At 41.8% G+C, this 27,813-nt stretch overlaps 1 protein-coding gene across 7 annotated transcripts in view; it reads left to right on the forward strand.

The window, feature by feature from the left end:
- Positions 1 to 27,813, forward strand: part of LOC147026480 (piwi-like protein 2) — a 241,084-nt gene that overhangs the window by 123,198 nt on the left and 90,073 nt on the right. For all 7 annotated transcript variants that reach the window (XR_015058368.1, XM_085881917.1, XM_085881921.1 and 4 more), the window contains exons 11-13: positions 5,405 to 5,485; positions 9,742 to 9,855; positions 23,632 to 23,820. Coding sequence is in view for 6 of the 7 variants with exons in the window: in XM_085881917.1 (XP_085738043.1) it covers positions 5,405 to 5,485; positions 9,742 to 9,855; positions 23,632 to 23,820 (384 nt within the window). In the remaining variant the exon portion in view is untranslated. The remainder of the gene's footprint in view (positions 1 to 5,404; positions 5,486 to 9,741; positions 9,856 to 23,631; positions 23,821 to 27,813) is intronic.

The following is a 27,813-nucleotide window of genomic DNA, read 5'->3' on the forward strand; positions in this document are numbered from 1 at the left end:
TGTAAAAAAAAATTATTTTGGATACAGGAATAACAAGAAATCCTGATGAATATATGTATGATATTCTATGGGGTGAAAGTGATAAAACGATAGTAAGGGACTAGGAAGGAGTTGAAGAAACTGAGACATCGGAGGAGAAAGAGAAGAGAGCGAGGGAGGAAAAGGAGAAGAGATGGAGAAGAGAGAGAAGGAGGAGAGGGAGAAGAGAGAGAATGAGGCAAGGGAGAAGAGAGAAAGGAGGAGAGGGAGAGGGAGGAAAGAGAGAGAATAAACAAATATAAAAATATGGAAACCAGTGGGATTTTTAAAAGATTGAAGGTATTACAGAAAATAAATCAATCTCAACGCAGTGAAAAGGAAAACAAAGAATTGGCAAGTCAATTAGAAATATTTGCATCAAGACTATTGACATCGGTTTCAGGGAGAAGATAGAAACGAGAAAGTGGAGATAAAGAAGAGAAAGAAGGAAAAGATTATATTATTGATGATGTTGGTGTGATTGACTTTAATTAAAGTTTTCCATTTTTTTCTTAAATAAATGGAGTAGAGAGTGAAGACATTTCTGAGGTTTCTTTTTGTTTTAAAAATTAAGATTCAAATGTGCATGTTGGAAACTAAAAAGGTTTTCGCACTATGTAGGAATTTTTCTCATAAATAAATGAGTTAGTCTCAAATGTAAAAAGAAAACGAATACTAAAAAATCTCATATTTTAAAAGTAAAAATAACAGGGTTATTCAAAAAGGCATATGTTCGGTGTGTGGCTCTAAAAGAGTAAATTTATCTCCAAACACAAATGTGGGGGAGATATACAAAAGTTTTTATCAGGAAGTAAATTTAATACTACTGGAATACCAGGGGAATTACATCTACCAGGGTATTCTTTCTGTGGTCCAGGAACAAACTTGAATAAAAGATTAGATGAGGCTGACAATCCTCAACCGTGGAGCAAACCTATCAATAGGGTTGATGAAGTGTGCATGAGACACGATATTGATTATGGAAATATCACAATGTTGGAAGAAAAACATGAAGCTGATAGAGATATGTTGTATAATTTGTCTCTGATACAAAATCCAACCTTGAGAGAAAAAGTTGATAGGTTCATTGTGAAGAAGATTATCAGTGCTAAATTGAAACCTGGGCTTGGAAATTCAAAAAAATTATAGGCTCTAATGATGTCATCAAGATTGAAGAGCAATTCGCTGATGAATTACATAAACCAATAATCACAAAGTTTCATAGAAGGAAGGTTTATTCCAAGGAAGTTTATTATGATAGGTCCGCTGATTTGATTGAATTCAATTATGACTAGTACGTGCCCGTAAAAAAAAAAAAATAATAATAATAAATAAATAAACCACACAGGCCGTTTCTTCGCTCTCACGTGCCCGTACGTGCGTGACCCGGAAGTTCGATATTATTCGCAGTCACGATTATTCGCAATTTATTTTTAATACCCAATAATTCAACTAGCGCCAACGTATTTTACCTTTTTGCAATGTCGTGGGCAAGGAAAACCAAAAAGAGAAGAGAGAGAAAAAATTTACTTCCTGGTTCGGAGCATACCAGCACTCTGATGTTCCCGAAATTTATACACTGTCTAATATGAAAACGATCTTAACTTGGGTCATTGTGTTTATCTATAAATGCGCATAAGAAATCGAGAAATTATTAGAATACACGAAGTCATCACTCTCCGGAAGCCTGTACGTTGTAACCCGTAATGGGGAACGTGGCTGTGCTTCCCTTCCCCATCAGCCACGCCCACGCAACAACGTGTCTTCCCATTGGTTTGGTAAATAAATGGCCATAACTTGGGAAGCACTTGTCCGATTAATATCAAACCTTGAAAAGGCACATCCTCAGGTCCCCAGCAATATACCTGGCAAGTTTCAATTAGATCGGACCAGAGGTTGTCGAGAAACAGCGGTCACACACACACACACAGATTGCTGGAATTATAGATAGATAAGGGGTACAAGTATGCTTTAACCGTTATTGATTTGAGTAGATATGCGTGGGTTGTCCCTTTGAAAAACAAAACCGGGAATACACTCATGTTCGCCTTCCAACAGATATTTAATAAAAGTAAGCGGAAACCTAAAAAATTGTGAACTGATGATGGTACAGAGTTCGACAACAAAACATTTATGAATTTTCTTAAAAATAACAATATTATATAATACAGCACCTTTAATGTAGGAAAAGCGGTTGTTATTGAGCAATTCAATCACACTTTAAAAGAGAGATTATATAAAAATTCACTCAACTCTGTTCTCAACAATGGTTATCTTTAATTCAGGATATTGTAGATAAGTATAATGATACGATTCACACCTCAACGAATACCAAACCATCAAAAACATTTACAAAATTAGAATATGAAAAAGAGATTAATGTCAGAAAGCCTAAGTTCAAAGTTGGTGATATCGTAAGAATATATAGGTGGAAATCTCATTTTGAAAAAGGTTATACAAAGCGATGGACAAATGAACTTTTTAAAATCGTTGATGTCATAGATACAGTTCCTTGGACTTGTAAGGTATTTGATTTAGAAGGGGAAGAGATTTTACGTTCATTTTATTCACAGCAATTACAAAAGACAAAGATAAATAGATTTTCTGACTCTGCCCCTTTTTGACTCCACCCCCTTTTGACTCCGCCCACACAAGCCCCACCCCACGCAAGCCCCACCCACGCAAACCCCACTCACATAAGCCACATCCACACAAGCCCCACCCACACGAGCTCTACCCACTCAAACCCAACCCACATAATCCACATCCACATTCATCATATCCACATAATTAGTGATGAGTTCCCCACACATGTTTAATTAAAAATAAATTGCTCCACCCACACAAGCCCCACCCATCCACACAAGCCCCACCCACCCACCCACCCACCCACCCACACAAGCCCCACCCCCTGTGCGCCCCATATTTGACCCACCACCCCCTCATCCCACCCCCACCCTTCCCCACACACACACGGGAGGGGTGGGATTAGTTGGGTGGTGGGTCGTTGGGGGAGTGCACTTACCTCCCCCCTCCCCTCCTTTGCACTTCCTTTATTCTTTTTTATAATTAAGAATTACATAATTGATAGCAAAGCAAATATAATTAATCAAGATTGCAAATATTAAACATTATTCTTTGGGTAAATATTCAGTTGTGAGAATGGACGATCTTTCCCAGCAGTCTGCTTCAGATGTCTTGTGATTTTGAAACTCAATCAACATATTCTGTTCAAAACAAAGAGTGAAGAACAATTACAGTATATAAAGATGATTATATTATGATATTAATAAAATAATAAATTAAACATTTACCTCCAGAACATCGAGTTTTGTGTCCATTTCATCCAGATGAGCATTTAAACTGGAACAAGTTGGAAATTAATCATCACCCTGTGGAATTTCAACATCTTCCCATTCAAGGTTGCCAAATTCATTCGCTTCACCACCCATGTATGATTAAGTTTTAATGCTGAAAATAAAAAGCAAGTAGTCAAAATTACCACCAAGTTGTGGTATTGCTTTTAAATTAATTACCACCATGCCAAATAAAAGGTTGTGTATAAGGAGAACAGAAAGAGACAGAGAGACAAAAAGGCAGACAGATAGAGAGAGACAGATACAAACAGAGATGGATAGAGAGACAGAAACACACGTGCGCACACACGCGCGCACACACACACACACACACACACACACACACACACACGAAGACAGAGACAGAGTGATAATTCCTCACCTTGAACTCGGGATCAAAGGACGTGAGAGAATTTCTTGCCATCCAAGAAAAATATCATTAATTTCTTTCCGAAACGAATAAATGTCTTCAAGAAAGTCGTTCATTTTCATCCATTCCTCGTGATATTCAAATTACCCATTTTCAACATCAGTTTTTAACGATGTTCTTATTGGGGACAACTTGTTGGAAAAAAGACATACAATAATTATTGGTTGTATCGTGATTTAATTCTGTTTTAAACAGCAAATAATGAATTGGGTTGAGATCTCACCTGTCATCTTGTGAAAACGATTAATCTACAAGGTTGTAGTAAGAATCTGAATGCTCCATTTTCGTAATATAACACGAACGGCACACAAGTTCCTTATTTAAACCAACTTGATGTAATGGGAGATTTCACAACAATGGTTTTTCCAGGGTGCGTTTCCACATGGGAAATGACTTCAGAATTTTTTTGGCTTGGTTTGGGCGAGGCAGCTTGGCTTACTCCAAAATGACTCATTTTAACATGAAAGTGAAACATCTTGCTTTGAATGATTTTTGATAAAACCTACGTTTAAAACCTACGTTTAAATGCTGTTTTTAGCTAAACTTTGTTCTGTTAGTGTTCTGATTATTTAAAATATAACCACGAGAGACAAGGGCACAGAATACTTCCTCGTTTTCACGGCACGACTGTTCTAAAAACACTTCCCCATTTTACAAAACTCACCCTAACAGCCCTTTCTTTCGTGCTTGAAGAGATAAAGTGAATATAATAGAAAAATTAAGTTATTCCCTGAAGTCCAACATGGACAAATATTCATTGGTTTGCTCTGAATGGAATGAAAATATGAAAGGAAAGAAGTGCTTTAATCAGTAAGTCTCAATTTTACATTTGCTTGTATGGGAGGGAAGGGGATAGGTGGGGAGAAAATCAGTCTCCTATTTTGGGCTTTTGGGGCTTGAGTCGTCTCAATTTTACATTTGCTTGTATGGGAGGGGGAGAAAATCAGTCTCAATTTTACATTTGCTTGTATGGGAGGGGGAGAAAATCGGTCTCAATTTTACATTTGCTTGTATGGGAGGGGGAGAAAATCGGCCTCAATTTTACATTTGCTTGTATGGGAGGGGGAGGAAATCGGTCTCCTATTTTGGGCTTTTGGGGCTTAAGTTAGAAAGTTTTTCCCTTTTCCCCCATTCATTTGAATGGCTGCCTCAGAAGCCCCATTTATCCTCTACTCACAGAGAGTTGGTTGCATTGATAAGAGAAAAGTTGGTTGAAATGATGAATATGTCAAGAAAGCTTCGACTTTGGGAGGGCAACCAGGAATATGTAACTGGACAAATATTCACAACCTTTTGAGCTGTTGGGGAACAATGCGTGCCTTGGGGAAATTTTAGGTGAAGCTGTAAGTGCCATGGGGAATATTTGGGATGTAAGGTGGAAGGTGACTTTAGGTTATCATTCTCTCCAGAGGGAGGAACAGTTTCTCCAGTTTGTTGATCAGTTGCTGGAGGCTGAAGCAAAAGATAAATTGGCATGCAACATTTGTCTAATTACTCTAATATTTGGCAAACACTGCTGTCATGTTTTCATTTGGCATGTTGATATGTGCTGCTGATGTATTTATCTTTGCTGATGATTATTTATTGATTTATTCCATAGAATAATGCGCATCCTTCAGATGAAGCTGGTGGGAAAGAGCTACTTTGACCCTTTACACCCCGTCATGATTCCTTGCCACAGGTACTTGTACAATCTAAATTATACCTGCATTAGTTGGTCACCGATTTGTGCAGAAATACACCCGCTGTTTATCAAATTTTACAGGGTGGAATATTTTGAAGGCTTTTTGACACAGTTCGCTAGACTTGTGCACAACTTGTATAACACCAAACAAAACTAAGGGCACAATCACGATACGAAAGCGATCGACAGAAACATTGATTACGAGTTATTGATATTACTGAATCGTCCATCCACTTGCAGGATGGGCATTCCCAAAATGATCCATTGAGTGGTTCATTTGACTGCTTGTCATTTTTTTGCCCAGCAAGTGCAACCACCCCTACTCCTTCATGTTAGCTGGAGATGTCAAGTTTTGTTTTCCTTTGCCAACTTACAGCAGTGTTGAGGGAAAGAATGAAGATGTGGCATATGGGAAGGGCAAGTGAGAAAAGGGAAGAATACGCATGATGCAGAAGGAGAACCTCTTTTGAATACTTGCAAAAATAGATTTCCGCTCATTCTTATTTTTGGGCAATGGTCTTGCAAAACAATGTTTCTGAAATAATTGACACGAGAAATTTTAATTGCATTGAGAAGGTTAAGAAACATCACCAATCTTTAATTTACAGTTTGTCAAGGTTCCATTATAGGCTTTGCCTCATGTGGCTCACCTGGCTTGCCTTTACTCCTGGAGCATTGTACAAGAGCTTGGATGCACCTCACAATCGAGTGGCACGCACATAGGATTTACCTGTGAATATCTTTTGACTGAATGTTACCATTAAATCAATACTGAGTGGAATAGTCATGCACTTACTACTCACTGAGCAAATTTGTGTCGTCACATCCGTGTTTCCCAGAAGATGCGCAAGAGTTTCTCTGTGCAATGGACGCACCCATTTGTCTGTACATTTTTGATGCTGAAGCATCCTCGTGTATGCGTATGTGTGTGCCTGAAAATAGTCGAAAAATAAATAAACAGGGCTGGGCCAATCTCCACTAAATTTTGCATAGTGTTGGTAAAACCCAAGGTCAGGTCGTGGGCACAAAAATATATATCTACGAGGAGGGTGGAGAACTTAAGATTTCTGCCTGTACAAGTGCCATAGCACAAGTGGTTTCCTGAATCCTGCTGCAGACAGGGGGGATTAACTGCCACTTCATAAAATATATCTGCCCCAACTCCCCACTAATCCCCCCAAGGCTACTGCCGAAGGAGTGGATGTTTATTGTCAATATAATAAGGAAATAATTTTATTTTATGTCTTTTCATGCCTCCGCTGACGAAGTCATCGGAGGCATTATGTTTTCAGGTTGTCCGTCCGTCCCTCTGTGTATGCAAATTTTCTCTCTTTTTCTCTGCAACCTCTTTCGATCCAATTGATACAAAATTTTCACTATCACAATTACTCATGTGGAATGTTTTAATGATAATTATGACATCATAGCTCATGTGGTGTGGCAGCCATGTTTGGAAAAAAAGGAAAAACTTTGGACTTCTGTATCTCTGACACCACTCCATGAGAAAAATTGAAACTTGGCACATGTCAACTGCTCCCCATGGGAAATAAGTTAATTTTTTTATGTCAGAGGAATAGAACTATTGGAATAGAACTTTTCAACCAATTAACTTACGATCACACGTGATACCTCTTTTCCGTATAATTTTGACCTGAGGAATTGATTTCTGAGGTCAATTTTGTGATTCGGGGTCAAAGGTCAAGTTCGAGGTCATTTTCGGCCAAAAATGAAATAATATAATAATGAAATTTTCAGAGCGATGGTGGTCAAGCGTTTATTCATTAACGGCGATCACTCCCATTCATCATCAGAGCCGAATGCAAGATCAAGATGTTCAGTTTCCTCGTCATCTTCCACATCTGCTTCTCCTTCCTCTTCCACTTCATCTTGGTCTTCGTCTCCTGTCTTGAACGGGTTGAAGTAGGAGTCACTACAAACACAAGCACAGTACACAGTGCATGATATCTTTCCATGGTGACAGCTGCAACGTTCAGTGCCGCATGCCTTCACCGCCGCCTTACAGCCGCACCACACTACATCCATGAGATCTTGGGGTCCTGGGGGCTGATCGGAGGTTGCTGGTACTGGGGTGCCATCTGTTATTTCCCACCCATACTTCGTGATGTCAAGTTCAGGTGGAGCCTGCTGGTCAGCAGATTTTACGAGTCTGGTCTGCATCCTTAGCTTAGCGCGGCCATACTCCAGCATACCTGTGGGATGAGGTTGCTGGAATTCGTGTGAGAGGACATGGGTAGTGCGTCGACCATTGGGTGTGAATACCTGGAGATCGAAGTTGTCAAACAACGCGAAGATGACGCCGACGGTTCTACACAACCCCATGAACTGGTGGAGAACCTGTGCATTGTCACCGAGTAGACGAGCGGCTGATTTTCGTAATCTCGGGGCCTCATCGTACGAGGTCGTGAAGTCATGCTCATGAAGGAGTTTGAGAAGTTCGGAACTGCCATGCCGGTGCAACAGTTTGATGGCCAGTCCTAATGTTGTCTGATTTCTGGTACCTGTAACGTGACTGAATTGACTGGCTCAGGCTCAGAGATTTCTTGGTCACTTTACCACCGGAGACTAGGTCCGAAGCCAACTTCAACAAACTTGGGTTAGTCGCCTTGATTGTGTTGGCCTGTGTAAACTCTGATAGTCGTAATTAGCACTGTTGTACTTGACTGACCGTGCCTTATGCTTGATCTGCCTCACCACGGAAGCAATGCTCCTCTCATCCGTATCGTCTACCTTAACTATCTTGAGACTTTTAGCAACGGACTCACGGAAACTAACAATGATAGCACAGCCATCTACCTGAACAACGATAACATCCTTACTCATGCAGTCGGTCAACTTGCTAAACATGTCATGTCGAGCGAGCTTGCCACCTAGATCCGAGTACAGGGAATGCTGTTCAACACTATTCCATATTCTGGACCTGTCTCGGTTCATGTACTCAATGATTTCCTTCAGAGCATTTTCATCTGCACTACCAGTTGGCAAATCAGCATATGTGGGGACTTTCGTGAAACTGTTATAGCAGCGGACGTGGTACTGGCACTCAGCAGAAGGTAGATCAGAAACAAAAGCAAGGTGCAACTTGACCCTTCTAGCGACATCATCATTATGCTGCTCACCAACATCAAGAAGCATATCTTTCATAATTGGGAGTAGGTTGCGTTCTGTGTCAAAACGTTCTTTGGTCATACACTCACGAACGCGGTCCCATCTTTCTGGGTGTCTATCATCAATGGGTAAACATTCCTCACTACAGAACATACAATCACGTTTGTACTCAAACACACCTTTGTCAGTGACCTTAGTATGAGACCTTGTAGTTGTCCTTACACCCTCATCTTCAGCCTTTCTTTTCTGTGACTTTCTCACTCTCTCAATTTTCTCTTTTGATGTACAAGTACAGTAGCACCCTTTGTGGCAGGCTATGCTTGCTGCATCTCCACCAACATCAATAATGTTCTGTAGCTTAGCCTGCAGGTCCCCATCTCCACGGTATTTGGTGCACGAGATGAGCTTCTTGATCCCGATCTCAGTGAATTTTGTTTCTTCACCTCCGTGACACACCGGGAGAAGACACCTTGAGTCAGCCATCATACGTTTCTCTGAAAAGAAGAAGAGGTGAGATTAGAATCAACGAGTATCATCAACTATCGAGTAGGAGTGATCTGCAGTTGATGCAGGGGTCAAAAAGTGTTAAACCCCTCAATAGTCCAAAAATGACATTGAACTTGACCTTTGACCCTGAATTTGACCCCAAACCACACAACTGGCCTCAGAAATCGATTCCTCACCTCAAAATTATACGGAAAAAATATATCACATGAGATTGTAGGTTGATTGGTTGAAAAGTTATTTTCCACCTCCGTCCGAGGTGGCCATCTTGGATTTATGCAAATTATCGGAGTTCCCCAAGGTTGCCACTCCGGCAACCAAGATAAACTTTTTCTATCGACCCATGCGAGTACGAAACCATGAAAAAACAATACACTTCTCGCAACAACAAGGTACTCAACCTGGCAACTGGACTAATCCCCACATTAGAACACAACACATTACTGACAAGTCACAAAATGAGCAAATGATCAGAGATGCACCCGGTGGCCTCATGTGAACATGTTACAGTTGCAGTGTTTGAAGAGGTAAACTGTACATTTTTCTCATTAAATGATAGAGCTAAGATGAATTGCATTTTTGACTGTCTCTCACTTTGAGGATGTTTTCCTCCTCGTGGTTAGACTACAGATCTGGCCTGGCTACGTGATGAATGTAAAGAAAGTGGATGGAGGAATGTTGCTCATGATGGATGTTGCGCATAAAGTGTTGCGCATGGATTCTGTTCTGGAAGTTATGTAAGTAGGCCAATGTTGCTCTGAAAGCAGTTTTTTATTTTTATTTTTTATTATTATTATTATTATTATTATCATTATTTTTTGAAATGTTTGTGAATGCAGTCTATGCAATTTTGGTTGTCTTATTTTGCATTATTTTTGTTTTTGGGTTGTCTGTCTGGTTTTCTTCTGCTTGTGTAAATGTTATTTAAAATTATTTTTGATCAGATGCTGTGAACTCATTTTTTTATTTGCCTGTATTGATGTGTGTACATGCTTTTATACACTGTTGGACCCTGACATTCATGGGGGATACGTTCCTGAAAAATGCCGTGAATGTCGTGGTCTGTAAACTTTGGGGCATTGTTTTAAAAAAAAAATATATATATATATATATATATATATATATATATATATATATATATATATATATATATATATATATATATATATATATATATATATATATACTGAAGGACCAATTTTGTGCTCCTCCTTGCGGTCGCGTCACGTTTTTCTCAGTACTGTGACCTGGACTGAAAGAAACTTCGTACCTGAAAGAGTGCATCGCACATCATGCCAATAGTCAACCTTCAACTCTGAAGCAGAATAAACACTTTTCGTTGAGACGGGGGCAGGGAGTGAAGAGGCGGGGGATGAAGAGACGGGGTAGGGAGTGAAGAGGCAGGGGGCAAGCAGGGTGCAAATTAACGGTCGCCAATGGCGCCTAACTTTTGTGCTGGGCGGGTACACAATACTGCCTTACCTGTCCGGCTGGCGAATCACCGGTGATTCCTGTTATTTTGTGCAATTTGTACTTGCTTCTCTACTAGTTTTCTCAACTAGAACTACTGTTTTTGTCCGCAGAAATCCGTAGAAATCACCGGTAATTCTGCGGTGGCCATTTTGTCTGTTTTCATCTCGTTCCAAATCACACGTGATTGCGCGAGATTTGACGGTTTGGACGCATTTTGTCATGCCCAGGTTGGTTCATTCAGTGAATTTGGGTGAATGAGTGAGTTTCATGGGTGAGGTTAGGTGAATGAGTGAGTTTGATGAGGCTTTTCGGTTAATGAGTGAGTTTGATGAGGCTTTTCGGTTCATGAGTGAGTTTGATGGGTGAGGTTGGGTTAATGAGTGAGTTTATCTGTGATGTTGGGTGGACAACCCCCCCCCAATCGTCCATCAGCCACAACCACCCCCACAACCACCCATCACCCACAAAAATGCCCCCCCCCAGCACTACTCACAACCCCCCCGCCCCCCATCACCCACCCCAGAAAGGTCCCCCCATCACCCACAACCTCTTCCTCCCTGCATCATCCCCCACCCCCACCCCACTCATCAAACTCACTCATGCATCCATCCAACTCACTCATCCACCCAACCTCCTCCATCAAACTCACTTATTCTGCAAACCTCCTCCATTAAACTCACTCATCCAACCAACCTCACTCATCAAATTCACTCATCAAATTCACTCATCCAACCTCACTCATCCAACCAACCTCACTCATCAAACTCACTCATGTGAGTATATTAAAAGTGTTTGATATCAAATTTGTGACTTTTGTCTTTATTTTATCGGGCCGGTAGAAATTCTGCTGGGCCGGTAACTTTTTCTAGTCACCGGCCCTGCTGGCCGGTGGATAAAAATGTTAATTTGCACCCCTGGCAAGGTAAACAAATTTTTGGGATGGGGGGGAAATGGGGCGGAGGATGAGTGGGCGGGGGCTGGGGTGAATTAGGCGGGGTTGAGTGTGAGGGGGTGGACAGGGGTCGGGGGCAAGTGGGGCGGGGAATTAAGAGACGGGGGCCGGGGTAATTAAATTTTGTGGCGGCGGTAAGCAAATTGAAGGTTTGGGTGTGGGAGGTGGGGGGGAATGGGGCAGGGGCGGGTGATGAGTAGGCGGGGGCAAGCACGCCCTGTCCAGTCCATGTCCCTCAAGTGTGGGTGAGCTGGTGAGGGTGGTTGAATGAACGGAATCCGTCTGTGACGGGGTTTCGGCTAGTTATTATTATTGCAGGACAGTACTGCATTTAATTTTTTTTTTGTTTTTTTTTAACATGGTCTAGGCTTGTGGAAGAGTGATGACAGAATAAATCAGGACACAGTATAACAAAGTGATCAGCAGGAGAAAGGGGAGACACCAACAGCAGGGTGGAGGGCCAAAGTAAACGGAGTCGGACAAACAAGGGATCCAGGTATTGAGGAGTAAAGGGAAAATGCAAAGGGTGGACAGTATGGAATACATCATCAAAATTGTGTTTGATGAGTTTGTGATTTATGTCAAGATCTGAGGAGAGGGAAGAGGCTGTTGTCTGTCTATCAGAAGGATGAGAGATATCATAGCAGCGAGTGGAGTCATCAGCAAAGTGATAGAGGATTTTTCAGATTCAGTGAGATCATTCATGAAGATTAGGAATATGACAGGGTGAAAAAGGCAGAGAGGAAACACTGCCTTGTGGTACTTCAGCTTAGAAAGGGTTCCATTGAGAGCCACACATTTGCTTCGAGAGTGGAGGAAGTCAGTTATCCAAGAGTGGTGTTGACCTTTGATTCCATCGACGACAGTTTGGAAAGCAAGGCAGGATGCCAGACTGTATCAAAAGCTCGAGATATGTCCAGAGACGGCTCTGAACTCATGTCTGATATTGAGGGCCTCCACCATTGTTTGGAGCATAGAAGTAGCATGTCCAAGGTAGAGTGACCAGGTCTGAATCCAAATTGATGATCTGAGATGAGGCTGTTGGAGAAAAAGAATGATTATATGTCAACTGCGCTGATGGATTCAATGACCTTGCTGATGATTGGAAGTAAGCTAATTGAGCTGTAGTTAAGGTGATCCGTTTTTGCACCTTTTCTATGCAATGATATTGGTAATTCCCATGCAGATGGAAGATTACCATTGGTAAAGGACAGGGTGAAAAAGGCAGAGAGAGGAAACGCAAGAGCAGCAGACCATGTTTTTAGGACATGTGAGATTATGCCGTCTGGTCCTGTTGTCGAGGGTTGCCATAAACTTTACCCCCTTTTCAGGTGCAAAAGACAAATTTCAGGAGCAATTGGGTACGACTGGGAAGGGTGGGATGGGGGGGGCGGTGTTGGGAACACAATATTTTGAAGCGAATGGAGAATTGAGGCATTCGGCCTTCTCACGAGTGATGTCTGCTGTGGTGCCATTTGAAGTGAGGAGAGGGATCGAAGGGGAGCATACACCAGAGCCCGACTTGACAAGGCGCCACCAGGTTTTAGCGGAGGGATACAAGTTTGAAAGCTCATTCTTGAGATTGGACGTGTTTTCTGGCTCTCCTGAAGGTAGACACACACTTGTGTGGGCTTTGTGGAATGATCTGAAGTTTTCTTCGGTTGGATTTGCCTTCCAGGAGGAGAATGCAAGTTGTTTTATAGCAACAGCCTCACCTGTAAGGATTCAGAGAACCAAGAGCAGCAGGATGAGTAAGTTAATTGAAGATGAGAGAGAATGAATATGTGCATAAGACAGCAGTTTTCTGCGGAAGAATTCCCAGGCTGAATTAATATCAGCGGCAGTGAATATCGGACACCAGTCCCAAGTGTAAGATAATTAAAATATATATATATATATATATATATATATATATATATATATATATATATATATATATAATTGAAAGAAAAATGTGAAGCATGAATATAGAAGCAGGTTTAATTTTATTACTTGCAAGTGCTGGGGTCTGACAGTATTGTGAAAATACAACACTGCCTGCTGTTTTGTGCACCTCTTCACAAACAAGCTACTCCGGCTCGCTGCCTCACCCCTCGTCCAGCAGCGCCAGGTCTATTTGCTCACAGTTCTCGCCGGCTCGCTCACACATGGTTTTCCCATTCCTTGAAAGTCCTGGGAAAAGGAGAAAGCATTTCTGAGTACTGAAAAGTGTTGGAAAACTTATTCAAGTCCTTGATGAAGCTCCTGTAAAATTGAGAAAATTGTGCAAATTTAAATAATCTGGCCTTTAGTTGCAGTCTCTCAAAGACAGAACCATCTGCTGCAGCAAGCAGTGTCAGCTGCCTCTCTGCGACCTACAGTATGTCAGCCAACCTGTTATTGTTTTTCAAACCAATGCCACCTGACCCTTTGGGAAATGATCCATGAGTGTGATTGTGACTCAACAGACTTTATCAGCATGGAATGGATATTTTCTGGAGAACATCAAACACAAGGGTTGTTTGCATTTTACCTTGACCCTTTATGCTTATCATATAGTCCAGGCAAAAAAGGTATGATCGGGAACAAATCGCAACAGAATTTTTTTTAGCACATTGCATTTCTATGAGGTCCCCACAACACCATACTAAAAGTCCTAAGAAATCCCTGTTGCGGAAATATGTCTAATTTGCATAAATCCAATATGGCAGCCAATTATCAATATTGTGCCATATCTTTGCTCACAGATGACATATTTGGGTGATTTCAACCTCTAGAATGGGTATTTTGTATACAAGGATGCATTTAGAATACTTTTAAACTTCCCTGGAACAAAATCTCATTTGTATAAATCCAATATGGTCGCCAAATATCAATATTTTGCCACATCTTTGCTCTTGGATGATATATTTGAGCCATTTCAACTTCTAGTATATATCTTTTGCATACAAGAATGCATTTAGAGAATTTAACATTCTTGGATGTATTTTGATACACATCTCATTTGCATAAATCCAATATTTCTGCCAAATATCAATATTTTGCCATATATTTACTCTGACAGGTTTGAGCAGTTTATATTTCTAGAATATTTGAGGGGATCAAAGGCTAAATTTGGGATAGTTTAATATTTTGATTGGATGGGTTTAAATAAAATGATGGATGAATTTAATAAAATCCAATATGGCCACCAAATATCGATATTTTGTGATCAAATTTATTACAGTCACTTCTTTGGCTAGTGTTTCATTGCAGGCATATTAATACTCTACTGAAGATGCCATCAAGGTCATCATTATAGTCATCAGTGAAATCTGGTAGCTGTGAGTTGGCACAACTTGTCCCACGGCATTCTCCACAAACAGCACTGCAATGCAGACTATACTTTCTGCATGTGCACCTCTTTGTATTACAGTCTGTTTTACAGTTACAGCAGATGACATCCAGTCGTTTTGATGAGGCTGCAAGCTGGTCAGTTTGTATTGGCAAACATTGTCCATCCACCATGTGCCATCCCCACTCTTCGGGCTTCATATTGATGCTTCTTCCTTTCCACTCCATCATCTGATAATATACACGGAGGCTGTGATATTTTGCAGCTGCTGAGGTTGGGGGTAGAGTTTGAAGTTCGACATGAGATGTGCTCTTGGAAACCTCACAAAATCACCTGTATCGTAAAGTGTCCAGTCCTTGTTCTTTGGCACCACCATATAATGACACAAGTGCTTTTTCTCCTGCTGCAATAATGTCCTGTTTTGCCACATGTCCTTCTTGGCTGAACACCTGAGCTTGCTGACGGAACAGGGCAACACTCTTGATCTTCCTTACTGTTAAACCCTTTCCCTATCCAAACAGGCGAGAAGTTGTATCGCAGCCAAGGATTGCATGGATAAACTAGAGGGGGAGCACTCGGTGGAGTGCAAAACCTCTGCCGCCAATACTGCTGGGTCACTTAAGTGAACCTGATATCCTATTAATTGTAAGTCAAAACGGATCGGACTCCACTGAACCACGATTGAATAAACTAAACTGGATCGACGCGCATGTAGAAATGCCCAAAAAAATCGAATTTTTTTTTGAAAAAAAAGGTGCAAAATTTGTTTTTTTTTCTCTAACAATTTTTTTTTGCGGGGGGGGGGGAGTTGGAAATCACTTAAAACATGTAGAAATGCAAAAAAAAAAAAATCAAATATTTTTCAAATAAAATCGAAATCTTTTTGAAAAAAAGTTGCAAAAATTTTTTTTCTCTCTAACAAATTTATTTTTTTTGGTTGGAATTCACTTAAAACATGTACAAATGCAAAAACAAAAATTCAAATATTTTTTCAAAATGGCCGCCATAGCGGCCATATTGAACTTTGGACCGAGTCCAAAATCTAATGGCATGATCCTTGGACCATACCTAATCCCCCCACCAAGTTTCGTCGAAATCCGTCCAGGAGTTTTTCCGTAATACTGTTCACAAATAAACAGACGGGTAAAACCAGTAACCTCCGTCCATCTTCGATGGCGGAGGTTAATAACACATGGTCACAAACATCAGGACCAAGAAATTCCTTACACTGCTTTATGCACCATATCCTGATCTCTTTTGCTGATTTCCTGGGCTCTGGGGCCAAGAACAAGTCATGTGCATCCAGTTCAGCATGATGCAGTAGGAGGATGAGCAAGTCCGTGTCATCCCCTATCAGGACAGTGTCTTTGATTCTAGCATATGCAACAGCTGTTTGGACAATGAGCACATCAGCATCATGCTTTGCATGATCTATATTACACCCAGCCCGCTCTAGTTTGTCACTAAGATAAACAATAAATCGCTGTTTGTTTGTCAATGTTTTTCAAGAATTCCTCCTTCTTGGACTGTATAACCATTCCACCAGTGAAGTTTACTTTCATGCCTGAACAAGCCCCTGTCCTTCTCATGTGCGTGGCATCTTTTGTTGTTGGACCGTCTTGGTATCGATCAAAGATAATGGTAGCAGCCCCATATTTATGTGTAACATATGTGACATAAAGCTGACTGACACTCTCATATGTGGAATCTCTTGGCCATGGAAGACGATGAAGTAGCGCACCACCATCGAGAATATACTGGACATTTCCAATTGGTTCTCGTTGCTCCCCTTGCATGGTCTTCCAGAGAACATCAGCAAGGACAGCCTTGTTGGCCTGTGGTGGAAGGAAGGAAGATTCAAACAATGCTGGGGGTAACTACACAGTTCATATTTGAAGAGTGATTGTAGATCTTCACAGCACTCCCCAATGGTTACCAGTCTCTGGAAGATCAACTGTGGATCTACCTTCACAGATTCTCCTTTGATCTTGACAGTTGATCTTGAATTAAGTGTCACTGCTCGATCACATTTCCGGAAGGTGAACTCTTCTACAGATTTCCCAACCATGGATGCTAGAATCTTTTCTCCAACTGTTCTTGATCTTTCAACATTGACTCCTTCCTGGGCTGTCATGCCATTTGCAATGTTAAACAGGGACAGATCCCATGCGAATGGATCTCTCTCCCTGAGATAGCTGATAAGATCAAGGGTGTCATTGACATCTCTAGCTTGTCTTGCTTTTGACAGGTCTTTGTGCTGGTCATTGGTTTCAAATGAGATGCCACTGAGCTTCTGCATGGCCTCGTTGATATTTGCACATGCTGGCATGGAAAGGACCCACACCAAACGCTGAGTTTTTGTCATTCCTTTTCCTCTTGTCAGGCCTCCATGTGTCTTTGTACTTCTCATCAGCACTTGCTCAATTGTGAGATCCATGGATAGTCCTGCCCAGTACCTATCACTGCGCCTCACCACATGGTATCCTTTCTCAAATTGCTGATGGACATCTGAATGACTTTCTGGCAGATTAAGCATCATTTGCAGGTATACATATGCAGACTTTGCATATAGCATGTGTCCTAGATGCATCCAATGAAATTTTTAAGTATTATAAATGCATCCTTGGATCCAAAGATCTCAATATAGAAATTTAAATGACTAAAATACATCATCTGAGAGCAAAGATTTGGCAAGATATTGATATTTGGTGGCCATATTGGATTTATGCAAATGAGATTTTGTTCCAGGGGGAAGTTTAAAAGTATGCTAAATGCATCCTTGTATACAAAATACCCATCCTAGAAGTTGAAATCACTCAAATATGTCATCTGTGAGCAAAGATATGGTACAATATTTATAATTGGCCGCCATATTAGATTTATGCAAATTAGACGTATTTCCGCAACAGGGATTTCTTAGGACTTTTAGTATGGTGTTCTGGGGAGCCTACTAGAAATGCATTGCGCTAAAAAAAATTATGTTGCAATTTGTTCCCGATCAAGTGAAAAAATGGGCTAGATTGCCTGGACTAATAAGCTTTATGATCTCACCAGATTATTATGTTCCATTTATGATCAGGCCAGAACAATACTTGAATTACTTCTCAAGGCATTCTTCAGCTTTGATCTGTCCCATCAGAGGGGAAGCTTCATTGTATAATAATTTGGACCTTTAGGTAGCCAGTGCAGGACATCATTCTTGATTGCCTCATTCATGAGGAAAAGCCTCACACGCACACACAAGGTGCAGTTTAATACAGAGGACAATGATGAACAATCATCACCATACTTTGCTGTCAATACTGTAGTCCAGGGGTTCCCAACCTGTGGTACATTTGGACTTTCTCGGTGGTACGTGGTGTGGTACGCGGCAGCGTGCTTTTTTTTTTAATTAAATGCAGTTTTTATTTTACATCTCTCTCATGCAGCTTGTGCACAATAATTAAATTTATATCGAAAGCTGCTGTACACTGACAGCTGTTTGTTATTGGCCATTGTGCACAAGTCTTATTATTCGTTTTGTCTCCACACGCCACACTGTCATCATTGCTTATTGTTACCGTTATCGTTCACCAGCATCATGTCATTGCGAAAATATTCGGAGAGTTATCTCAAGTTAGGATTCACTTCCATCCAAAAAGGTGAATTAGAAGCTCCACAGTGTGTGATTTGTGGAAAAGTTCTTGGCAATCAATCTATGAAGCCAAGTCTATTGAAACGCCATTTTGATTCTGTTCATCCTGAACACAGCGACAAGGACCATGATTTTTTTTTTGTCGGAAGGAAAATGCCATAAAAAGAGCACGCTTCGACGGCAGCGGCAGTTTTCAACAGCAGTCCACGGCAGCCGTAAAGGCATCTTACTTAGTTGTACTGCGAATTGCAGAACAGAAAAAACCTTACACCGTCGGTGAAAGCCTCATCCTTCCCGCCACAAAGGATATCGTACGTCTCATGCTGGGAGAACAAAGCGCCAAGAAGCTCAATTTTCTTTCGTTGTCAAACAACACAGTTCAGAGGCGCATTGAAGAAATGTCAACCAATATTCGTGACCAGGTGGTGGCAGAAATCAAGGCATCTCCATGCGGATTTGCTATGCAATTGGATGAGTCAACTGATGTGGCAAATTGTGCCCAACTGTTAGCGTTGGTTCGGTACGTGCATAAAACCAAGTTAAAGGATGGAATACTATTTTGCCGCCCGCTTAAAACCACAACGAAAGCAAAGGACATTTTCGAAGCGGTGTCTTCCGTCTTTGATCAAGTTGGGCTGTCATGGGTTAATCTGAAAGGCTGTACTACAGATGGTGCTCCAGCTATGTTGGGGTGCAGATCAGGTTTCCAAATGCTTGTGAAGGCAGTTGCTCCTGAAGTGTGCGGCCTACACTCTACGATCCACTGCCACACACTCGCAGCCAAAGCGCTCCCCAAGCCATTGACTGACGTTCTCTCAACCATGATCAAAATTGTGAACCATGTGAAATCCCAGACTCTCAATTCGCGACTTTTCAAGAAACTTTGCGAGGATTTCGCTCCGACCATAAAGTTCTCTTATTCCACACTGAGGTGAGATGGTTATCCCGTGGAAATATGGCGGAGCACGTGTTTGAACTGCGAGATGAGCTCCGTAAATTCTTCGAAAACGATGGAAAACCAAAGTCTGTCGATTTCGTCGCTGCTTTGAATGACCCCGACTGGGCATTGCACCTGGCTTATTTAGTCGACATTTTCTCTCAGTTAAACGCCCTGAACAAGTCTCTTCAGGGGACCGGCGCGACTATAATTGACTTCATCGACAAGGTCAAGGGATTTCAGGAAAAACTCCGTCTGTGGAAGACAAATGTCGAAGCGGGAGTGGTCATCATGTTTTCTTGCATGGCCGATATTCTTCAGAAGCGTGAAAAGAATCCCCCAAGGGAGTTCATACAACTGGTAAAAGATCACCTCGCTTATTTGGATGAGGAATTTAATTCCTATTTTCCGGATCTCAAGGAACTGGATCTGAAAATGATTCGCAACCCATTTCACATGAATGCATTGGATTTGCCACCTGGAACAGGACTGCAGGAAAGCTTGATTAATCTCCAGAACGACTCCACAGCCTGAGATCAGTTTGACGAGATTAATCTTGCGGACTTCTGGTGTGGAATGTTGGGGTCTTACCCTAAGCTAGCTGCCCTGGCTGTTCATTCGCTCATAGTATTCCCATCTACATGGCTGTGTGAAGCTGGGTTCTCGTCAGTCGTTATTCTAAAAACAAAACAAAGATCCCGACTGGATGTTGAACATGATGTTCGGTGCACTTTATCCAAAACAAAGCCTGACACCGACCTGCTTGTGAGCAAGAAGCAGGCTCAACCATCCCATTGACTGGACATTTTACACAATGAAATAGGTACTTACTGTATCATTCTTTTGTTCAGATCAGATTGCTCAATGTCATCGTTGTGAATTGTTAGTATTGTTTAACTCCCCATTGTCATATCTGTATCACAAATAAACACTATTTTCGGTGAATTTTGGTACAGTGGTACTCGGTGGGACCACGAACATGTGAAATGGTACCCCAGTAAAAAAGGTTGGAAACCCCTGCTGTAGTCTTTAATCTTCATCATGCCTGATGTTTTCCTTTGCAATAAATTTCACCATTATTTGCTATTCCACCCTCTTTAATATGAGAGAGAGAGAGATAGATAGATAGATAGATAGATAGATAGGAGGGGGAAGGGGAGGCAGAGAGGATGAACACAGGGGAGTGAGGGGGGAGGTGGAGAGAGCAACACTTCACCAACCGTTGATATTGTTACGGTTGTGGAAATTCGCAAACCACCATTCAGGCCCCGTAGGTGAGATATCTCTAAGTACGTGTAGTTAGCCCAAAACCCGTTGTTTAGAGGGAATTAATGTGATTCATTTGAGCTGCGACGCTTTGAGATAGCCGTTTTTCTGTTCTATCTTTACTTTGAACCAATCACGCTCCAACCGTCAGACAACAACAACAACGCCAACAGCCACGACCTTTACTTTCACAACTCGCTCCCGCGAACATCGCATCACCGCCATTCCAAGCGGCACCATGGCCATCGGCCACCGCCGGAAACCCTCCACCACCTTCACCTCCCTCCTTCTACGGCCATTCCCGCACCACCTGTGAGCACCGAGCGTCGGGCTGTCCTGCGCTCGTACAAGATACGCGCCGAGCCGCGAGTGCAAATAGTGGCCTTTCCGAGGAGAATTCGGATCAGGAATGCTACACGCCCACTTCTGATCCGTCCAATTAGGAAAACTTTGATATCCCAGTTCCAGAATATTTGTGGGAAAATTAACCAAAAGCAATCACTGAAAACATTGAAGTACCGCTCATATACAGCCTTATGATCCCATCGAGTGTGGACATCGAAAACAAAGCATTGTGACCAGATATCATACTTCGGTACAAAAAAGAAGAGAAGAAGGCATTGCTCATTGAGGTGTTAGTACTGGTGATTTTGGACCAACGATGCAGAAATCGAGAAAATGACCAAATACCAAGACATCAAGCATGAAGTGAAAAGATCCTGGAAGCTGAATAATGCCAAAGTTGTACCAGTGACACTTGGAGCTACGGGAATAATGATAAAGAACCTCACAGATATCTAAAAAACATCCCTGGGAATATCACTACAAACAAAGAAACTACATTTGGAAGCTGTCTTGAGCTCAGTAATGATCCTGAAGAGAGCCATTGGCACAAAACTTTGAATTCAGAAAACTTCACAGCTTGGTCTGTGAATCGTGACCCCTTTCCAAAATGAATGTGCGTACTTTGAGCTCACCCTTGGAGGACTACGACAAACACAAAGATTTGCCTTTCAACAGAGTTCTTTGAAAAAGGAATTTAAGTGGGATATTCACAAAATTCACCAGGGCCCAACACAGGCAGAAACATGCATCTGTTTAATCGACGTTCCCCTGAGAGCACGGCTATTTTACCGACACTAACAACAAAACAGCTTGGAGAGCACTCGCCAACTGGCTTAAGCACTCAAGCAAGCACTCTAACGAAACGGTTAAGAAACAGCTATAGTTTGACACGTGATTAGCAACATGTTAAACATATACCTCCCGGAGACGCCTGAAATGTCAAGTCACGAACGCTGACGTTTCCGAATGTTTATAAGCATTGCAATGTACCCAGCAATTCGAAGCTATGAACAGGCATTCAATAATATGAGTGAGGAAGCACTCCAGCGAAGAAACGGCCAGTTTGGCTCATGAGTAGCAACACATTAAACATACACTTCCCGGAGACGGCCGAAATGTCAAGCCACAAACGCTTACGTCTCCGGATGTTTATAAGCACTGCAATATACCCAGCAATTCATTGCTCTGATGAACAGGCATTTGATAATGAGTGAGGAAAGTGAAAACAACAACTTTATTGTTAAGAAATTGTTGCGGCCTGTTCCAAGTCAAGTCGTGGTCGAGCAGGCAAAAAAAATGGCGGCTTCAGACCGCCTTGCAACTATATACCCATTGGTTCACAGGCTTTCAATGACATCTTGGATGCTGCTGTCCTGTCTGTGCCTGTTTGTGGTGAGGATGTTGAGGTCGTGGAGAGATTCACTTACCTTGGCAGTGATATTCATGTCTCTGCTGGCTGTGAGTCAGAGGTCAATAGACGTCTGGGTCGGGCCTGAGGACTCATGGATTCACTGGATAATGGGGTGTGGCGCTGCCGGTACCTGTGCGGGAGGACGAAAGTCCGAGTTTTCAGGTCCTTGGTGCTTCCAGTCTTACTCTATGGATGTGAGACTTGGACTCTGACCAAGGATCTGAGACAGAGACTTAATTCCTTTGGTACCAGGTCTCTTTGGATAATCCTTGGCTATCGCTAGCCGGACTTTGTGTCCAACAAGCAGTTGCTGAGAGAGACTCAAATGAGATTTGTTACCTGCATATTCCATGAGCGTCAGCTGTGGCTGTATCGACATGTGGCTCGTTTTCCTGACACTGATCCTGCTCACTAGATTCTCTCAGCGAGGGAGTCTTGTGAGTGGAGGAGGCCAATGGGCCGACCATGTGCCTTGTGGTTGCAGCAGGTTGATCGGCATCTCAAGGAGATGGGGATGGGCCAGGCATCTGCCTGGGGGATGGCCAGACGGAGGCCCTGGAGTACCGGCGGAAAGTGGATACAGCAGCGCGCTGCTCTGACGCATGCTCCCATACCTGACCTGACCTTCAGACCCCAGTGTGGTTACCCAGGAAACGCCTTAAGACCCCAGACAGCGAGGTGGCCAAGTATCGCCTGATGAAGGATATAATGAAATAAGTCCATTAATTATCTTCAAAAGGGGTTTTTTAATTAACCCAAACACCCAATTTTCACTTTTGCACTTCCATGGAGTTTTCTTAGTATGCATGCAAAGTTTCAGGCTGCTAGGTTTCATGGTTTTGGAGTTTTGGAAGAGACACACTGACATGCACACACACCGACACACACATTTCCTTTTATTAGTGCAGATTTGGCATCTGGATTTTCAAAAATGCATCTGCAATTTTGTGTAATGTGAAGCGTTCATGTACAAAACACTTCCAATGTACAACTCTTTTCTTTTTGCTTTGTATTTTCTGTGATAATCTTTTGTCATTTCTCATGTTGCAAGGGCAGCATTTATTTATCATTTTCAGAAATTTTGGGTTTTCCTTTCACTGTCAATGTTTATTAAAACCTGCAAAACAGCCCTTCATTGTATTTAGTAACTGTTTGATAAGCTTGTTTTGTTTTGTTTTTCAGGCAAGATTTGTACCACCAGAAAGGTCATGAAGGCTTTCGTGATGAATGCATGCGGCAGTTGGTGGGTGCAATGGTGATCACTCGCTACAACAACCGCACTTACAGAATCGATGACATTGCTTGGGACAAGACACCACGAAGCACCTTTCTATACCGTGAAGCATCCACCTCTTTTGCTGATTACTACAAGTAATTTTGAGGTTTTGATAATCTATATAAAATGGAGTAAGTGGTTGTATGTCTGCTCTATACCCATTGGTTGGACAGCTGGCCTGATGTCACCCACAAATTTTGTAATCTGGAAAAAAAAACATCATACATCTGCCATTTTAGTACTCGTGTAAGCCGAAGCCATCTTCGGAAGAGTCGTATTCACAATCGCAATGCCCTCCCTACAAGTTTTCCTTTCAGCGTAAAAACAACCTAAACAACTGTTAAAAGGATCATCAAATATCAAAATGTTTGATCCGATTGGCATCATAAGCCTTGTGAAGGAAACATGACAATAAGCTTCAGGCTTCGGGTTTTCGGCTTCAGTTCTTCGGTGTCAGCCTCTGGCCGATTGCAATTTAAATTATCCAAGCTCTATAACCACAATGTATTATATATGCACATAAGCAGTTGGCATGTTTTTGCTTCATATACATAATCCGGGTTATTTTTATTTTCGGGAGCAATCAAAGCAAGTCAGGTCAGGTGTGGAAGCATGTGCCGGAGCAGTGCATTTGACCATGACCAATACAATTACAATTGCATATTTGGAACAAGATTCCCCTTAGGGTGGCTACTCTGTCTGTGTTCATCATGTTGCAGGTGTTTGCACACACAGCTTTATGGGATGTGTGTGAAATTAAGGATTAAAGTATTTCCACACTTGTCAATAAAACTTTAAATGGTTCATTTTTTTAATTTCCTTGCATTTTCAAAAGGTAAAGTTGTGGCCAAAAATATTGACATCCTTGCACTTTTTTTCAAATAATGCACCATTTCTTCCAGAAGATTGTTGAAATTACAACATCTTTTGGTATCCACACATTTATTTATTTGGTTTGCAATGGAACAAAACAAAAAAAGCTGAAAAAAATTACTAAATCTTAGCGTATTCCACAAATAAATCCTAAAATGGCCCAGACAATATTATTGGCACCTTTTAGAAGTTGTAAGAAATAATTAGATTTCAAGCAGGTGATTCTCCTTGACTTTGGAATTTAACTCACCTGTGGTGAGTTACAGGTGCCTGCAATATAAAAAAAATATACCATCAGAGATGGGGAATCCCCCACCATTGAATGAAATAGGTCATACATATTCCAGATAATGAGGGAGGTGAATTGGAAACAATACACCATTTGGTCATCATCTCAAAAAAGTTCCCCAGGGGTGAGGAATGTAGTAACCAAAAATAATTGAAATCAGATCAGCGGTTTTCCATTTATTACAAAAATCATTTTTTTCAAGATGGCCGCCCCAGTCGGCCATTTTGGATCCGGCCACGGCCAAAATCAATAGGGTTCTTCCTTTTCAGGTGGTACATGTGTGACCCAAATTTCAAATCGATATGGCGAACAGTTTATGAGTTATCGCACTCGCAGCTATAAATGTTGACGCCCGGACGGACGGACGGACGGACAGCCGGACGACCTGGGTGACAACAATATCCCCCTTCCGCCACGCGGCGGGGGATAAAAAAATCACTCATTCAACTAATTTGAATAGAGAAATGGAGTCATTCTGCTGTTTTGTGTCACTGTGTGTACCACAATGAGCATGGAGAAAAGAAAGAAAACCAGAGAATTGTCTGAGGAGGTCAGACACAAGATTGCAGCCAAGCATGGACAATGTCAAGGCTACAAGTCCATCGTCGGAGACCTTGATGTTTCTGTATACACCGTACACAATGTTATCAGGAAGTTTAAGGCCCATGGCACTGGAGCCAACCTCCCTGGACGTGGCCGCAAGAGAAAACTTGTTCGAAGATTGCAGCGAAGGATTGTTCGAATGGTGGAGAAAGCATCTCGATCAACTGCCAAACAGATTCAAGCTGACCTTCGAACACAAGGTACGACAGTTTCAACTCGCAACATCTGTCGTCAACTCGATGAAAGGGGGTTCTATGATAGGAGACACAGGAGAACCCACTGCTGAGAGGGGGACATAAGAAAGTCCAACTGGAGTTTGTCAAAACACACCTGATCAAGCCAAAAATCCTTCTGGGGACAGATAAGACCAAATTCATGCTTTTTGATAAAGCATATCATCTCTATGTTTACAGAAAAAAATAATGAAGCCTTCAAAGAACAGAACACCTTCCCTCGAGTCAAACATGGAGGAGGTTCAGTGATGTTTTGGGGTTTCTGTGCTGCCTCTGGCACTGGGTGCCTTGAATGTGTGCATGACATCATGAAATCGGGAGATTACCAAGGCATTTTGGAGTGCATTGTTCAACCCAGTGTCAGAAAGCTGGGTCTACGTCGAAGGTCACAGGTCTTGCAGCAGGACAATGACCCCAAACACACTTCAAAAAGCACGCAGGAATGGTTCAAGAGAAAACACTGGACTGTTCTGAAATGGCCAGCAATGAGTCCAGATCTAAATCCCACTGAACACCTGTGGGGAGATCTGAAAACAGCAGTTTGGAGAAGGCATCCTTCAGATCAAGGAGAAATGGAACAGTTTGCACAAGAAGAGTGGGCCAAACTGCCAGTAGAGAGATGTAGGAAGCTCATTCATGGCTAGAGGAAGCGCTTGACTTCAGTTATTTTGTCCAAAGGCTGTGATACCAAATATTAAGTCTAGGGTGTCAATAATTTGGTCAATGCTATTTCATTTTTATTTTCTGATTGGAAAGGATATATTAAGTTCTCAATCAAAAACAAAGGTTCTGTAATATTAATCGTGAAATATAGAATTGTGGAGACCAAATACTTATGTCAATTTCAACTTATTTTTAGAGAAAATTGTGAGTTCCTTGAAAAAAGTGCAAGGGTGCCAATATTTTGGCCACGATTGTAATTTTGATTTCATATTTTTGTTAACTTTTACATTAAATTGCTCTTGGATTTCAGATTGAATTATCAGTATAGCCTCAAGGTATGTGCATTCACCTCTGAGCTGTCTATCCTGGGTCCGAATCTCAGCCGACCCCAGCTTTTAACTGTCATCTTGGTGTCATACGTCTGCCATTTTGGTGCTCAGCAGGCACGGCAATTCATCAATGTGTGCGCGGTCACTCAGATGGACATTAAATTGGGCTTCCCATCTTCTATCATTGGTTGGTGGACATTATAGATCCCATTATGTCCTTTGTGAAGACTAGGCAAGCAATTTCTGGCACCCTGGCCAAATTCCAAATTCCCGCTTTAACTTTCAGGAGACAATGCATCATACGCACAGCCCTGTTTTCAGTAAATCGGTTTAATTGGTGATCAATATAAGCATCTACCAGGTTGATGTTTGCACAACACGGCCATCAAGTCTTTCTTCCCCCAAATTATCCAAGGATAATTTTGTCTTTCCTTTGAAAAATTCAAATGACAATCTAACAGCATATATTAGGCTATTAAGGGGCCTTGTTACAACCATAAATGCATTTTAGTATTGACTCCGTAAGTTTCGAGTAATTTTCTATGTACTTTTAACAACCCCAAAACTGGTTGAGTAAATTTGAAATGAGTAAATGCTGTAACCACACATTTTTGACTTGTAAACCATGCACAAAAAAGGGGATATTTTGCAGTATGACAAAACGATATTGGTGGTGGTGGTCGTATGGCAGCTTAGCTGCCGGGAGCTATCATTTCTTGAAGCGCGACTGTGTCTCTGATGCAGTGCCCCTCTACCAGTACACACACTGGAACTGGTACTCATTTTGCCGACCTTGGAAGGATGACAGGCTGAGTCAACCCCCTGGTGTATTAATTCAGAGGCCGACGGGGCTTGAACTTGGTGTATTAATTCAGCGGCCGAAGGGGCTTGCTTGAACTTGGTGTATTGATTCAGCGGCCGACGGGACTTGAACTCAGGACCCTAGGATCCCAAGCCGCTCCCCTAACCACTAAGCCAACACCAGGCTACAAAACGATATTAATTATAAACATGTTTACACATAATTTATATGGGATTTTTATCCAGACATTCCAGGCTCACAAAAGAGCAGAACAACATGCAACAAAGGTTACACAA

The sequence above is a fragment of the Eptatretus burgeri genome, chromosome 5 (genome assembly GCF_056783735.1).
Source record: "Eptatretus burgeri isolate ZD-2024b chromosome 5, Ebu_testis_v1, whole genome shotgun sequence".
Lineage (NCBI taxonomy): Eukaryota > Metazoa > Chordata > Myxini > Myxiniformes > Myxinidae > Eptatretus > Eptatretus burgeri.